Raw genomic sequence first — 16,982 nt, forward strand, 5'->3', positions numbered from 1 at the left:
CTTCAGTGTATAATCCAGGAATGGTGAGAATGAATGTCATTTTAGTTGCAGCCTCTAAGTGTACAACAAGTAAGTTTGATTGCTTCCATGAACAATTTGCTGCTTTTGTAGATGGCAGTGAATTTGAGATGGGAGATTTTTTTTTAATGCACGGCTGTCATTGTACATGCAGTGTTGTCCTTCCCAAGGTTTATAGGACATATTATGAAAAGTAACCAGTAAGCAGTTATTTTTGTAAGAAAACATTCTCATCTTTGTCTTGCACTTGAATTGTCCACAATTGATTTTAGGTTATGTTTGTGGGAATAAATGTCACAATTGAATTTGCTAGATTTGTTTTGGGGTATGTAGATGTTACAGGGTGGGGGAGATTGGATTTCAGTTCATTTTTATGATCTGCCTGCTTGTTTTGCATGTAAAATTTTTTAAACTTCTTGAAATAATTTAGGTGATGGGGTAAAGTTAAATACTTAAAGTCTTTTGCATTTTGTTAGGATGTTAGAATTTATTTCATCTTAACTGGTTTTGAATATATAAATATTAAAGTGTTCCAAAGGAGCTGCTACATTCCTCTTGTTGAATGTGATTTTTTTTTTTTTTGATAAATGAGTGGTAATTTTCAATAAGTGAATTTTAATGAAGATATCTGACTTTGAAAGATTTGAAAGGAAACTGATAGTGTTTGTATAACCCAATATTAAGTCTCCCTTTACAGCTTCTTAAAACATAATTCGGGGGAAATGGAGATCCTTTAAAATTTATAGGATGACTTATCATATTAACTTGTGTTCCGGAGTCCTAGCCAGTTGCTCCTAAAGTAATCTTCTGATAGAATTTTTTCCTTAAAAGGACTTATGGACAACCTAGAAAGTGTTAGAATAAAAGTTGCATTGTATCCAGTTTTGCAAGATGACACCATTGATCCAGCCTCTTTTGCTACGACTCAATTTGTACAGTAAATATGTACTGACCACTTATGGGGTCCCCTTTTTATTATTTTTAATTTTTCAGAAAGTAGTTAATATGTTTTATATATGGTCTTAGAATAATAGGGGGCATGTTTAGGTAACAGACTATTTTAGGTATTTGAGTAACATTTAAAAACGTAGTTGTCAAAAGAAAGCGTACATAGTTAGCTACCAGCTCACTAACTAAAAGAAGTAAATACTGATAAACGATACTCATTAACTAAATAATGAGTGATAAGTAAAGCAGATGACCTAAGCACTGGCAGAGATTTTGGAGAAGATAAGTTAGTACCAGATATCCAAATAATACCTACTGCGAGCAAGACACTGTACTAAGCACTGATTAAAAAATGCCATTTTTATTCTTCTGAATGATTCCTCATGACATTTACATTTGTTATTTGATTGATAACGTTAAGATTTAAATATAAAAGAAGGCTTCTTCACCATAACGTTTAAGACATTCTCTGTCATTTAACAAGTATTAAATGGAATTGCATAGTTTTGGAGCTCTGAAGAACACTTGGACAATGATAGCAAATAAACTTTTTGTACTTATCTGCATTTCCATGTCTGTATAATTTATGAATTAAGGTAGATTAGCCCATAGTTCTGGAGGTGACACAGTCTCAGATGATTTGCTTTCTTATGTTTCTAATTTAAGTTAAAGAGGAATTAAAGGTAAGTGAAGGTAAGTGCAGATATACAGCATAAATGATATACTTAAAATCCAGGAAAAACAAATCAGTAATAAAAATTTGGGGAAATAGCTATAGTTAACATTCTAGCTCTTTTTATCTAATATTTTAAAAATGCTTTCTTGTAAAATTTATTTTTTACCATGCATTTAAAAATTTAATAATGCCAATTTTATTTTCCTTGTTTCTTTATTATTCCTTTATGTAATTTAGCCTTTGTATATTATAACCATTTGAGTTTTCTGTTCTATATCAACATAGACATTTGCTGGTGATGAGTCAAATATTTAAAGGGAAACTGCCTTTGAGTTGTCAGTGTTTATGGAAGTGCAGCTGGCTGCTTGAGGTACTTGGCAAAATAATGTAGGAGGTATCTTAGTTGATATTTCTTTCTAATGCTGTCTCACTTTTTCTGCTGTCCATTTATTCCCTTTTCAAACAGTCCTGTGATGCTTAAGAGTCTCACTGTTAACTTTGGTTATGGTTTTCATGCTTTGGAAACTGCTCTTCTTTTCTGTTTACTACAATATGAGACTAACCAAAGTTAAAAACAGTGGTTATCTTTACTTTTGCTTTGCCCTAGGCCTTTAAATAGAATAAAATCTGCTCATGGTTGACATCACTTTTATGATTATTAGGATCAGACACCTGGTCTGTAACCTTAAGACGGGATTGTAGTTTTGAGATAGTAGTGTAGTTATTGTTTAAGTACCCACCACCTTCTCTTTGCTTTGCTTGCTCTTTCTTTCTTTCTTTCTTTCTTTCTTTCTTTCTTTCTTTCTTTCTTTCTTTCTTTCTTTCCTTCCTTCCTTCCTTCCTTCCTTCCTTCCTTCCTTCCTTCCTCCCTCCCTCCCTCCCTCCCTCCCTCCCTCCCTTCTTTCCTTCCTCCCTCCCTCCCTCCCTCCCTTCTTTCCTTCCTTCCTCCCTCCCTCCCTCCCTCCCTCCCTCCTTTCTGTCTTTCTGTCTTTCTGTCTTAGTGCAAGCAGGCATGAGTTGGGGAGGGACACAGGGAGAGGGACAATCCCAAGCAGGCTCTGAGCTGCTGGTACAAACCATCAGATCATGACCTGTGCTGAAACCCAGGAGTCACATGCCCCACTGATTGAGGCACCCACACGCTGCAGATTCTACTTTTTTATTTGAAAACACTTACATATTAATTCTGTCTCTTCACTCTGTATACTTAGAATCCCATTGAAACTCAGATATTCTAGTGCATATTTGAAGGAGGGGCACATCTTATATCAATGTGAGTGGGGAATTTCTTTTGTGATGTTAATACGGAGATGCTGACAGATAAGCAGGGTTGGGTTACTTTCAACCTAATATGGGACACACATTTTTCTTCCCCTGTTACCTCTAGTACCATCCTTTAGACTTTTGAGAGCAAAGAGTGACCCAGGTAGACCTGAAACTGCTGAGCCTGTTTTTTTGGAGAGGATGGTGACCAGCTGTTTAGTATTTGGAAAGATAGGAATCTCTAGAAGAGCTTCCTTGATCCTGTTGGCCCCTTGGCAGCTCCCTTTTATTATTCCCTGCCTTAGAACTGTGCTTCACTTGCGTTGCTTTCATCCAACACTTCCTATTTTCCCCAGGCCATTGTTGAATTCAGCATGAAGTTTCTTCCTTACCTTTCTGTCCTTGTAAAAAATAGGAATATGGAAATTTTAAAGTATTTTAGGGAGTTTTGGTTGGAAAGTTGTCTTAAAATCTCCAAGTCTCTTTCCTCTTATTTCTCCCTTTTAAAGACTCTAGAGTAGAATTACATACTGAGAAATACGTTTTTGCAGAATCCACCAGTTTAAGCATTTCATCCTAGGACTGCATGTCAGGCAGGGCCATGGTAGTGAGGCGGGAGATTGGCTCTTGATGATCGGTAGTAGGTGATTGGCAAGCAGAGCAGGAACGAGTGTTTTACGGGGTGAGGAAAGACGAGCTAGGAAAAGGTGGCACGGGGAAAGGCTGCAAATCTGATCAGAAGGAAAACTTGGTCAAAGGTTGTGGGAGAAGAGTTTCTAATACATATCTGATAATATGTTCTAGGACGTTTGGTTTTGGTTAAGATGGCTAACCTGGAGTCTTGTTTTCAGGGAAAATAATAACAAAATGCTGCTTTGTGAATTTTAAATATTTGACACACTGAACTTTTCATTTTTTAAAATAGAACAGATTTTAATTTTGATTAAATAAAAAATGGGCTTGTAATTCAATTTTATATTTGAGATAATTTTAAACTTTTTGTTAGGAAAAATTTTAAACATATAAACATGGAATAATACAATGAAGCCTCATGTGTTACTGACTTTGGCAGTTATAAACGTGTGACCGATCTTCTGCCGTATTAGCATTGCCCGCTCCCGTACCTGTACCCCACATTGCAGGCATCACCTCTGTTTTAAAATTAAACATAAGTATTTGAAAATAAATGAAGTCCTAACCCATTGCAGTCCCACATATGCTGGTAAAGTTCATTAGTTTCTTTTCTTAAAGATGCGTTATTTCCATATTGAAATCCATAAACATTATACTTCATTGATTGTATATCCAAAGAAGTGTGCCCTTGGTATTTTGCGTATGCCATTTTGGGACTACAAGGAAAAGTTAAATTCTGGGAAATAGGTGTTTTGTGTGTTTAGATGCAAGCAGTCTTTTTCTTATGTTGATGTTAACATAAATGCCTTCTTTTGCAGTGGATTACTACTCTATTATTTCATCTGTTTCTTTGATGTTTCTTTAAAGTTTATTTATTTATTTTGAGAGAGAAAGGGAGAGAGTGTGCACGCAAGTGGGCAAAGGGCAGGGAGAGAGAGAATCCCAAGCAGGCTCCACACTGCTACTGCAGAGCCTGATGCGGGGCTCGAACCCATGAAACATGAGATCATGACCTGAGCCGAAGTCAGACGCTTAACCGACTGAGACACCCTGGCGCCATTTATTTACTTTTGAGAGAGAGAGCGAGAGAGCGTGTGCACAAGTTTGAGCAGGGTAGGGGTTGGAGAAAGAGAGCAAAGAGAGAAAGAAAATCCCAATCAGGCTCTGGACTTTAGTGTAGAGCCAGACATGGGGCTTGAACTCACGAACTGTGACCTGAAATCAAGAACCTGAGCCGAAATCAAGAGTTGGATGCTTAACCAACTGAGCCACCCAGGTGCCCTGCATTGCTACTTTAAAAAACAGATTGCTATTTTGAAAAACAAAACAAAGCTTATTTGAAATATGTTTCTGAGTTGAACTAGATATCAATCCAGAATACTGTGATTTTTCAATTATCCATTTGACATAGTGTATAAAATTACATAGTGTATGATCTGTACATATCACAAATAACAAATGCAAGTATTTTGGTTTTGTTCATGGTGCAGACCTACTGAAAGGCTTTGGTATAGTTAAAACATCCTTTTGCACATTTGCCTGCCTTTATGAAAACTATGATTCATTCAAAGAACTTAACTTTTGTGTATGTGCCATGATATCTCTCCTTTGATATTTCTCACTCTGGGCTGTGTTCCCTAATGGATCTTTTATCTAGTGTTTGGGTAGCGTAATGTGACTGGAATAAAATGTCAGTTACTCCACAGTGTTTTATTTTTCTTTCTAATTGAGTCACAGGCTTTATTATGTCTTAGATATGTTTATTTAGCTAATCATTGATTATATACTTAATTCTGGAAGATAATTTCACGTAACTCTCACCATTTGTTTTGCTACAGATGTTAAATAAAAATAAGGAGAACGTGTTCAGTCTATGTCTATATAGTTTATTTAAGTTTCGAATATAATGTTTACTGTAATTGCTGAATAGTGGATTTTTTAGCTGATGTATTATGGATGGGGCTGTTTTTGTCTTCATTATATTTCTAGGAAGGATGTTGACAGTTTAAGAAATCTGTTAAGTTACCCTACAACATTACTTCTGTGGGTTATCTTTTTGTCTTAGATTTTCATTTTGTAAGATTGTTGCCAAAACAATTATTTCTTTCCCTTCTTTCCTATAGATTTTGGACCAGTTAAAGTAGAACTGCTGTTGGCTATTTTTGTGTCTAATTTTTTATACAATCATTGGGACATTTTATTTCTATGTTATACATGGATTGCTAGTAAAAAAACGTCAGATATGTCTTAGCTCTTTCACGTGATCTCTAAGAAATTCCTCCTTTCACACTTTTCTGTTTTTATACAGGTCCTCATGCTGATACCGCCAGCGGATGCCAGAATTTGCAGTGTGGTTTTCGAGCCTGCTGCCGCTCTGGCGAATGACCCTTGACTCCTGATCTTTGTCTACTTCATTTAGCTGAGCAGGCTTCCTTTCATGCACTTTACTTATAGCACATTTCTTGTGTTAACCATCCCTTTTTGAGTGTGACTTGTTTTGGCCCCATGTCTTACAGCCTCAGAAATCTTAACTTACCAGTGAATTGTACAGTGTTGTTTCTCTTGCAATCATATTTTTGTTTTAGAAAGGGATTAGATCTTTTCATAAGGGTGAGAACAGTTTTATTGGTTTTCTTTTAAATGGAATGCTTTGAAAAGAATGTCACTAATGCCATGCCATTTGGAGTATTTTTTAGATTAATTTGAGTTTTAAAGTCAATGGGGGTTATTGGTTCTCTTTATATATAAACACTGTACCAAGCTTTGCAGATCCTTTCAAACATACATTTCTGAAGTTTTATTTTCAAAGATAGCACATTTTGAAAACCAGTCTTTTTTTCCCCATGTTTCCTTTATTTGAACAATTCTCAGAGGGCCAATTCAAACATACCCATATATAAGGTTCCTTAAGATAATAGAATAAATTGGCTTCTTGGTGTTAGCTCAGTGAGCTAGCAAAGCACCAATGTATTTGTATTTGCTTTCTTCAGATACTCCTGGTTCCTACCACTGTCCCTAAATTGTCAAATTTGGAAGGGATTTTTAAAAATTCCACAATCCTTTGAAGAAATGTATCAATAAAATTTACTTTGAGGACTTTACCAAATAATTTTTTTGTGTTTTGATTTTATTAGAAATCTCAATTCACATTTACATTAGTCTAAAATAAGATTAAATATTTTGTTTTGAGCTCCCATGAAGTCATGATCCTGGCAGTTTTAGACAGATACCTAATTTTGTTGAGCTGAATGGTCTTTTTTGAAATTATTTGTGCAGTAGCCAGAATTTGTGTATGTCTGTCTCCATTGCTGTGTGAAAAGACAGTGGGAGTGGGAACCTATCATTCAGAAAAACACATATTGAATCAGTTTTTTAAAAAATGTTTATTTTTGAGAGCGAGAGAAAGAGTGCTTGAGCAAGCATGAGCAGGGGAGGGGCCAAGAGGAGGGGGCGGGGTGGACAGAGGATCCCAAGCGAGCTCTGTGCTGACAGCAGAGAGCCCGATGTGGGGCTTGAACTAATGAACTGTGAGATCATGACCTGAGCCGAGGTTGGACGCTTAACTGACTGAGTTCCCCAGGCGCCCCTGAATCAGTTTTCTGTAGTGTGCTGTATAATGTTGTGTCCAAAAAAGAACAGTCGGCAGCATGCCATCCATCTGCTGTTGGAAATACATGCAAGTCTGTGGAAGAGGAAGCAGTCTTGCAGTCTTGTTACTTGTGGTCCCAGGCGTTCTTTTGTTTGTTTTATTGAGGGACAGGAGGACTAGGAAAGATACAAACTACGGCAGACAGATTTCAGTTCAGGCGAAGAGAAGACTATTTTTTAGACAGCTGTCTAAAGATGAAGGAAGAATCATTTGATGAGAAATCCACCCGTTCTTTTAAGTCTCACTATCATTTGAATTAAACATGGCAGGGGAGACCCACCTCTTGGGGCGTGGCTATGATAATGACTCCGAAGTTTCCCCTCTTGTCAGGGTTCTCTCCTTGTGTCACAGCTGACACTTGCAAAATGTTTCTTGCATGTAGGAAAAGACAGCTGTGTAAGCAGACCATCTTACTTGTTTGAGCTTGTACCTCTTAGGTGGTTCCGTGGCACCTAGTCACCTCCTTTAGAAGTCTGGCCTAAGCACAAAGAAGTGACTTCTTGATTCCCTTAGCTTGAAAGGAAATCTGAGCTTAGCACTTACAGGATCTGAAGTTTTATTTTGTAAGGTTGATTCTCTTGTAGTTACTGTATTTTTATTTCCTTAAGTGTTTAATAAACCTGATTTGAGCAGTTCCCATCAGGGACCATTTCAGTAAAACAAACTACAAGAATTCTTCTGGAGTGAGCCCATCCAACCCCAACTGCATCTTGTCTGTATTTACATGAATCGTAAGTAAAATTACTCATCTGGACTCCTGGCCCTGAGTAATCGAGTGATGAGTAAAGTTTATCCTCCGTGTAACCACAGAACAGTATACTATTTGGGGAGGAGAAATTTTGATAACACTTATGGGAAAAAAATCATGATTCATTGTTTCAGAACTTAAATGTTATCCTTTTCAGTTAATTAATTTGAGCGGCTAATTTCCTCAGGGGTACCAGGTAATTGAGGTGTCTCCCTTTGTCCTGTGCTTCTTGATATTAGCAAACCATTAAATAGGCCTTGGCAGTCTTGGACTAAATAGACTTCGGTGTGTCAGCACATTGTTATATGGAGACTCACTGTTTTCCTACTCTACCTCTCCTTTAGTTGCATGGGGAGATAGACAGCATAAGTTATATCTAATTTTTATACATTAACTTCAGGGGATACTTATTTAGTATTTGATGAAACACTATATATACTTGTTTTACATTTACCTTGGGTTTTGTAATTGATTTCACGAATTATTAGGACTGTTCATTCTTAGAATAAAATACAAGTTAATGTAAAATGCCTTGGGGTGCCTGACATCAGGTGCTCAGTCAGTGCTGGGTGGTGTTCTAAGTACCTATACTTACATATACTGACTTGTTTAAACAGTGCAACGAAGTAAGTCATGTGATCATTTTGATCTTATGGGGAAAATAAGTAGCAGAGGGGTTAACTTGTCCGTGGATTACCCTGGTAATGACCATTAGGGGTCAGTCTTTGAACTCTACCTTAAGAGTTCATAGTTGAGTTATCAGGGGCCTGTAAATACATAAGTGATATACTTTGATAGAGGAAGGCATAAGGGAGTAAAGCAAAAGGTGAAAGTTTTTCCTTAATTGGTCCCTCTTTATTTTTATTTTTATTTTTATTTTTTTTTTTAAGTGATTCCAGCTAGTCACTGGTTCTCAACTGGAGGCAGTTTATCCCACAGAGGACATTACACAACATCTGGAAACATGTTTGGTTGTCACATCTTGGCAGAGTTGGCAAGAAGGGAAGCAACTGGCATCTAGTGGGGAGGGGCCAGGGGTGCTGCTAAACATCCTCTGATGAACAGGTCAGCCCTCCGCAGCCACACACTACTTGGCCCAGAATGTCAGTAGTGCTTCTGCTGAGAAATCCTGCTTTATGTATTTCTGTTTTGTGTGCATCTTTCCATGTTATCATATACATTTAATACTTTTAAAATTTTTTTAAATGTTTTTAATTTTTGTTAACAATTTTTTAAAGTTTATTTAGTTTTAGAGAGAGAGTGCATCTGCACAAGCTGGGGAGGGATAGACAGGGAGACAGAACCCGAAGCAGTCTCCAGGCTCTGAGCTGTCAGCGCAGACCCCACATGGGGCTCGAACTCCCAGAATGCGAGATCCTGACCTGAGCCAGAGTCAGATAGCTGAAGTCAGATGCTCAACCAACTGAGCCACCCCGTTGCCCCTTAATGTTTATTTTTGAGAGAGAGAGTGCAAGCGGGGCCGGGGCAGAGAGAGGGGGAGACCAAGGATCTGAAGTGGGCTCTGTGCTGACAGCAGAGAGCCTGATGCAGAGCTTCAACTCGTGAACTGGGAGATCGTGACCTGAGCCGAAGTCTGATGCTTAACAGACTAAGCCCCCCAGGCACCCCTACCTTTAATCCTTTTAATGGCTTACTATAGTAGTGTCTGTGTCTGTCTTAGTCTCTTTGGGTTGTTATAACAGTGGTGGGTGGCTTAAACATTTATTTCTCATATATTTGGAGGTTGGGAAGTCCAGGGTTAGTTAAGGTGCTGGCAGATCTGGTTTCTGGTAAGGGCTGTTCTTCTGGTGTGCAGACCGCCCTCTTCTCATTGTATCCACACATGGTCTAAAGAAAGGAAGCAGACTCTCTCCTCTCTCATGATGGTGTTCATCCCAACACAGGGCCTCCACTCTCATAACCTCCCAGAGGACCTATCTCCAAATACCATTACGTAGGGGATTTGGGTTTCAAGACAGGAATTTTGTGGGATCACAAATGTTCGGTCCATAGCCATGTCTTAATTTCTTAAATGGCTTCACTTTTGGTGCATGTTTAAGTATATTTCTTTTTTCCCCCCTGAAATACTATATTGCTTCAATAGGAGTGTGTGTGTGCGTGTGTGCACATTTGTGTACTTGTGCATGTTTGCTCAGTATTTCTGTAGGATAAGGTCTTAAGGTATTTGGCATTAAACATAAAAACTCCGTATTGCAAAGTTTTTCCTCTTTCCCCCAGAAAAGTTGTGTTGTTTTGCTGGATCTTAAAAGTGTAATGGTATTCTGCTGGACAGGCAAAGAGGAAGGGCTTTCCAAGTGGAAGGTAAGCACAGTGGCATAGGTAGGAAGCCTATTAGTGTGAGGGGAACTGTGGGTAGCCTGAATTGAATTGAGGGTCAGGGTGGCAGAAGGCAAGACAGACTACTAAATAAAAACATTTATTTTGAAAACGATCATTTTCATTATTTACAAATAATTTCTTCCTTCTGATGTGATCAATATCACTTAAGATTATTGTCCTATGAAATAGTTTCTACATGATATAAAAAGTATACGATGAAAAAAGTTACCTGTTGCGTATGAGAGAGGCAACATAGATCCAAACAGACAAAACATTTTTGGGGTATGGGTGGATATATACAGCTAAAGCAAATTCAACATTAGGAACATCAATATTATGTACTCCAGTGCTATATACTGCTTCAATTAAAGGCTTCAGTTCAGAATAGGGCATGTGAAGGGGAAATCCAGAGAACTGAAGGAAAAAAAAAAAACACAACCAAGATTTGTAGTCATTAGTGAAGCTTGAAGATTTCATTGTATTTTTTCTTCATGTAAACATACGCAATTCTTAATTCTCTTGTCTTCTGCATCTCAAGGTCACTTGTTTAGTTCTGCTCTTCAACTATATATTAGCAATACAGAAAATGGAGAGGGGCCAGATGGCTCTTTTGTTTAGTTGCTAGTATATTGGTGTATAAGACAGCTGTTAGCACCCAGCCACCCTCCACTTCCTTTCCCTCTGCCTGATAGCCCCGAGTTTGTGTGGTAACCCATGTGTTTCCAGGGACCTGGATTCAGCTAATCAACACTCTTTCCCTGTGGCCACACTGACTGATCTGTCAAAGTGAGTCTCAGGAAACTGGATAGGAATAATGGCACACAGATGCTCTCCCCTGCTCTGCACAGTGTGCATGCAGACGTGAGTCCTGCCCTGGAGCTGTTCCGCTATTGGATACCATGAAAACAGCGAGCCCAACACCGCTGCGCGGTGGAGGGCAGGGTGGAAAGACTTCAAGAAGACTGGTGCACTCTGATACTGTGACTTAAATAAGCCAATGAATTCTTTTCATTGCCCAAGACTGAATTACGTGTTTTGTTCCTTGAAGACAGCCTCGCTGAAAACCTAGTTGTAGTCCGTGAATAGAATTAAATGTCCAACTTGACGTCATGCTGTTCAGCCAACAAGGCTTACTGTCTTAGTTTGAGACTGCTTTCTAGGTTTTATTATCTGGCTGTAGGATGTGAACACAGCACTACTGACAGGCAGGAGGGCACACATATTAATGAGAATTTTCCTTTTTTTAAAAATTTTTTAAACGTTTTTAAATTTAATTTTGAGAGAGACAGAGCACAAAATTTAATTTTGGGGGAGGGGCAGAGAGGGAGACACAGAATCCGAAGCAGGCTGCAGGCTTTGAGCTGTCAGCACCGAGCCCGATGCGGGGCTTGAACTCACGGACCGCGAGATCATGACCTGAGCCGAAGTCGGACATTTAATCGACTGAGCCACCCAGGTGCCCCTGGTTGGTTTCACCTTTATGCACAGTTGAGCCTAATAGGATATAGCCAGATATTTTAATTGTATTCAAGACTTTTGAATGCATTTTATTTAAGGTATTTTTCATTGCATTACTCTCTTAGCATTTTCAGTGTCTAGAGGCATTTTGCTGTTTAATAATAGCTTACTTACTGAGATGTGAACTTTTAATTACATCCTTTAGCCTATGCTGCTACATCTATGTGCTTTGGAGAGCAGAGTCAGCATTTTGATTCCAAAAATCCATTACCAAGCAATTTCCAATTTGAAATGCAGTCCACAGGCTCAGTTTAGAGCCATTGCACTTACCCGGTAGTCTCCCAGCTGCTTGAGCAGCTCTCCTCTGTGGTCGTCTTCCACGTCCTCTCCTCGGCTTCTCTCTAACAGAGGCAGGAAGTGTCGTAGCGCGGAGGTGCAGTACCTGTTCCACCTGGTCAGATGCCGTGGCCGCCAGTCCATGATTTTCTCTTTGAGTATTTTTTCAATCCTGTTTATAAAAAAGAAGCTCCATCTTTTGCTGATTGGATTCTGTCAGCAAAGGTACAGCTTGTATGTGGTGGGGATTCAGGTGACATGGTCATTCACTAGGCACATTTATGTTGAAAGCCTTAACTCTCTGTAGGGCTGTTAATGCCGCATGTTGATTCTTTACCCTGTGCTGTGATTTCTGTTGATGAATATTGTTTTCCTAGATTGCCTCGAAACTGTTTTCAGAAAAGCCATCCTCACTAAGCTTTATATCCTATGGATCCAGTACCTGTCATATTAGCTATAAAGCAGGATATCAAAAATTAAGTTTCAACACAGAATAAAGGAAAATAGCTACCATTTATTGAGCCTTTTTTTTTTTTTTTTTAACCAGGTACTGTGCAAAATGCCTTTTTTTTTTTTTTTTTTTAATTTTTATTTAATCCTAACAGTGACTTGGGGGCACCTTGGTGGCTTAGTTGGTTAAGCATCTGACTTCGGTTCAGGTCATGATTTCACAATCCGTGAGTTCGAAACCCACATCGGGCTCTGTGCTGACAGCTGGAGCCTGGTACCTGCTTGGGATTCTGTGTCTCCCTCTCTGTCTGCCCCTGTCCCACTCATGCTCTGTCTCTCTCTCAAAGGTTAATAAACATTAATCCTAACGGTGACTCTATGGGTGGATTTTACTTACCTGGGGACAGTTTGAAGTAGGATAAGTGAGTTGACAATGGCAAGGGAGCTGGGGTTTGAGTCAAAACCCTGTCAATTCTAAAGCCTCCTGTGTATCCCTAACCAAACACAGATTTAGGGGACCAGCCAGCTCCCCACTGCTCAGTAGCTGTAGGATCCACTTCTTGTTTGGCACATTCTACATATTTTCATTCTGGGTTTCAAGATGGCCCGAGCAAGAGAGTATGGGTGAATTGCCACACACTTCATCAGTATTGGAAGAATAAATGATGTGGGTCTAATTAATACAGTATCCTGAAACCATCAGAAGAAACAAAAAAGACTTTTGGGGGGAGTTAGTTGCTCTAGGTGGGGGTCTCCAGTAAGGCTTTATATAGATTTGAAATTGAGAATAAATTGGTGTCTTCCAGTCGTAATAACTTAAAAAGGGTCACAGTTATTCTTGTGTGTTTGACATGCTGCTCTTTACACAGCTTGATACAGTAGAAAGAGCACACAGGCTTTGAAATCAGAAAGACCTGGCTGGGCACAGAAGCCCCCTCTAACACTTAACAAGTATGCTGACCTCTCTGAACCTCGGTTTCCACGTTTGCAAAACTGGAAGAGTAAGTTTTGTTTTACAGGGTTATGAGGATTATGGGGAGTTAATATCATTAAATCTCATAGAGACCAGACTTCCCCATGTGTTCGGTTTATGAACTAGCTGCAGTTCAGTAAGCCAATATTGGACAAAAGAGGCATATTTTAAGTTGAGGATTATGACATGTCTGAACAGGAACCATAACAACATGATGCTGAACTCTAATCTGAGGTAAAGTTTTGGAAAACTACCTGTCATTGCTGGAGCTCACTTCTGTTTGTTCCATCTGCCCTTTGGGCTGTGGCATTTAGAGATCACATCTGTATTTGGTATCTGTCTATAAACATGAACTAGTTTAACTGCTCAGATTATGGATCCAGGCTGAGAATTGTTTAGTTTGGGATTACACTCCTAGTGACAGATTGCATGTGGATTTATGGGTATTGTATGACCTGTCTTGTAGCTCAGCTGCGGCCGCTTTGTCTGTGCGCTGGTAAATTAGTTCTTCTGGCTATAAAAGAGGAAATAGTTCAGAAATTCCAGAAAAACACTTAACTTGAATTTGAATAGCTATACATCCTTTTCTAAATCTTTTTTAAAAAGTTACAAAATCTCAGACTTTCAGATACATTATAATGGATGCCAATGTACCCATGACCCACCTGAAGTACAATATCACAAATAAATTATGGCGGTTTGGTTCTTTCTCATTTTCATCTCCTTTCTCATCACAGAGGTAACCAGGACCTGAATTTGTTTTTTAGCACTTTGGCTCAACATACAACTACTGTGAGCCAGGCATTTTTTTCAGGTGATGGGTATATAACCATGAATAAAAATCCCTGCTCTCCTGGTGTTTACATCACACCTGGTAGAAACAGGCAAGTTAATAAAATGTATTTATGATTTTATCACAGATCTATGTATCCCTAAACAATGTGTTGTTTTCGTTTGGGTATTTTCTAAACTTTATGCAATAGTTTTTTTTTTTTTTTTTAAAGTATAGTTGACACACAATGTTCATAAGTTTTAGGTGTACAACATAGTGATTGGACAAGTCTATTTATGCAATAGTTTTATACTGTGAATATGCAGCTTGCCTTTCCCCCCTTAACATTACCTTTAGAGATAATAACATACATATTTTTAGAGTGCTAATAAGATTTATTGACATTGATTCATTCGTGTAACTACTATAAAAGATTCCATTATGGGGGCGCCTGGGTGGCTCAGTCGGTTAAGCGTCCGACTTCAGCTCAGGTCACGATCTCACGTTCCGTGAGTTCGAGCCCCGCATCAGGCTCTGGGCTGATGGCTCAGAGCCTGGAGCCTACTTCCGGTTCTGTGTCTCCCTCTCTGTCTGCCCCTCCCCCATTCATGCTCTGTCTCTCTCTGTCTCAAAAATAAATAAACGTTTAAAAATTAAAAAAAAAAAGATTCCATTATGTACTATATGTATTTTATCTCATCTAACTCCAGTTTTTAGGCTAGAATCTTTCTATGAAACCAGTCTTGTATATGTCACCTTGTACACATGGAAGAATTTCTCTAGAGCACTGTTTTTTAAACTTTTTGGAAAGGTCTGGATCACAGTAAAAAGATTTTATACTGCACACTCAGTATACACACACACATATAAACATGTAGCTAACAAAAGTATTAGTAAACAATTTTCATGCTTACTACGTAACAATCTTACTACAGCCAGGACCCTCTAAATTAACTTTACGAGCCTCTAGTGGCTCGTGCCCTGTGGTATGACTTCATGTTTTAATAGCAGTCATGAAATCTGATGATTAATTTAGTGAAATGAGTCCAGCATTTAAAAAATTAAGTAGAATATATTTTGTGGTACTTTAATGGCCTGAGGCTCATTATATCAAAATTTGTTTTTCCACATTTGTATATACTGGTTCACGATAATGGTGGTAATTTCTTATTGTGAGTGGGCTCAAATAAGTTTGAGAAACATTATTTTTAACTGAATATCTAGAAATAGAACTAAACGTCAAAAAATACCTGGCTACCCAGTATAATGATTTAAAATCCCCCACTTTTCTTAGTCTACATTGTTAATAGAAGAATTATACCTGAACACTGGAAAGGCCAGGATATAGAAGACTTCTTGAAAAGAAAGACTTCCATAGCTTGGGCTTGGTGACATCAAAATTTATCCGTAGTGGAGAGTCATGTCGTTGAATATTAAACCAAATCTAAAAAAGACAAGACTAACTTAGCATATATGGCAGCAGAAATACATACATGTGTGAGTGTGTGTGCGCATGTGTAAAGAGGAAGCCGACAGCAAGAGAACACACACATTTTTTGCACATTTTGATTTGTAAAACCAGCGTGCATTTTATAATCAGACATAAAATTGTCATTGGCCATTTTTTCACATTTTCTTATATCTGAACTTGAGGTGCGCCTTACGTTGATTGTAGGTTGATAAAATAAGATAGTTCCTGATAAGAAAATTTAAACTTTTTAGGAGAGGCTGGCTTTTCTAGCCTCCTAATTGAGTTAGGTGTGTACCTCTTTGCTTCCACAGCATCTCTGACTAGCACCTGTCTTGTTGAGGCATGCAACATATTGGTTCTGAACCAGGCCATTTGTATTTGAATTCTTGCCCCAACATTTACTAACTGTGCGACCTTGGATGATTTATTTAAGTTCTGTGTACCTCTCTTTCCTCCTTTATAAAACTGGGTAATAGTACCCACCTCATAAAATTGTTGAGGAGATTAAATTAGTTAATTTATCTATACCTGTTAGAACAATGCCTGTTACATAGGTGCTCAATAATTGTTTGCTAATTTTTTATTATTAGTGTGTATCATTGTTAATAATTGCCTACACCTGCCTCCTCACTAGATATTACCTTGTTGTCTTAAGGACAGTTGCCATGTGCTTTATTCACTATCTTTAGCATATAGCATAGCTTCTGGTATATAGTAGGCATGTTGAATGACTGCATGAGTGCTAAATTTGTCCATTCAACATATTTATCAAGTGTCTTACATGTGTAGGCTCAGTTTCAGTCACTCGGAACAAAGTAGTGAATGAATCGGAGTTTCTACCCTTTTGCAGTCAGTAGCTAGTGAGAACATAGTGTGAACAAGTAAATAAACATGGAATTATCAGATGATGTTACATGATGTAGCAGCTTGTTTCATTGACCTCAGTTCTTCATCCCGTCCTATACTCACACTCTTTGCCATGTTACTTTGTCTGCATCTCCTCCCACTGAAAGGGTTGTTGAGATGTTCCTGCTCCTTGACTTTTGGCCAGCCGAATGGGACAGAAGTGCCCTTGTGTAACTTCTGAATCTAAGCTTAAGGGGTTCCGTGTGTTCCTGCTTGCCTTCTTGTGCTTCTGTCATTGTCACTGCCAAGTCCCAGAATAAACACACATGAAGCACAGCTGTCCCAGCTGACCCACAGATTCATGAGAATAGCTAGCTGAAGCCATTTAGTTTGGGGATGGG

The 16,982-nt window shown here is 38.6% G+C and overlaps 2 protein-coding genes across 13 annotated transcripts in view; one reads left to right on the plus strand and one right to left on the minus strand.

The window, feature by feature from the left end:
• Nucleotides 1-6,639, plus strand: part of FBXL5 (F-box and leucine rich repeat protein 5) — a 47,379-nt gene extending 40,740 nt beyond the window's left edge. For both annotated transcript variants that reach the window (XM_023253293.2, XM_023253294.2), the window contains exon 11: nt 5,847-6,639. In XM_023253293.2, coding sequence (XP_023109061.1) covers nt 5,847-5,923 — 77 coding nt within the window. In that variant the 3' untranslated portion in view covers nt 5,924-6,639. The remainder of the gene's footprint in view (nt 1-5,846) is intronic.
• A 3,717-nt stretch (nt 6,640-10,356) lies between these two features.
• Nucleotides 10,357-16,982, minus strand: part of CC2D2A (coiled-coil and C2 domain containing 2A) — a 155,543-nt gene continuing 148,917 nt past the window's right edge. For all 11 annotated transcript variants that reach the window (XM_023253304.2, XM_023253302.2, XM_023253303.2 and 8 more), the window contains 4 exons: nt 15,586-15,708; nt 13,948-14,006; nt 12,064-12,241; nt 10,357-10,689 (listed from right to left, as the gene is read on the minus strand). In XM_023253304.2, the coding sequence (XP_023109072.2) occupies nt 10,501-10,689; nt 12,064-12,241; nt 13,948-14,006; nt 15,586-15,708 (549 nt within the window). In that variant the 3' untranslated portion in view covers nt 10,357-10,500. The remainder of the gene's footprint in view (nt 10,690-12,063; nt 12,242-13,947; nt 14,007-15,585; nt 15,709-16,982) is intronic.

The sequence above is a fragment of the Felis catus genome, chromosome B1 (assembly GCF_018350175.1).
Source record: "Felis catus isolate Fca126 chromosome B1, F.catus_Fca126_mat1.0, whole genome shotgun sequence".
NCBI lineage: Eukaryota > Metazoa > Chordata > Mammalia > Carnivora > Felidae > Felis > Felis catus.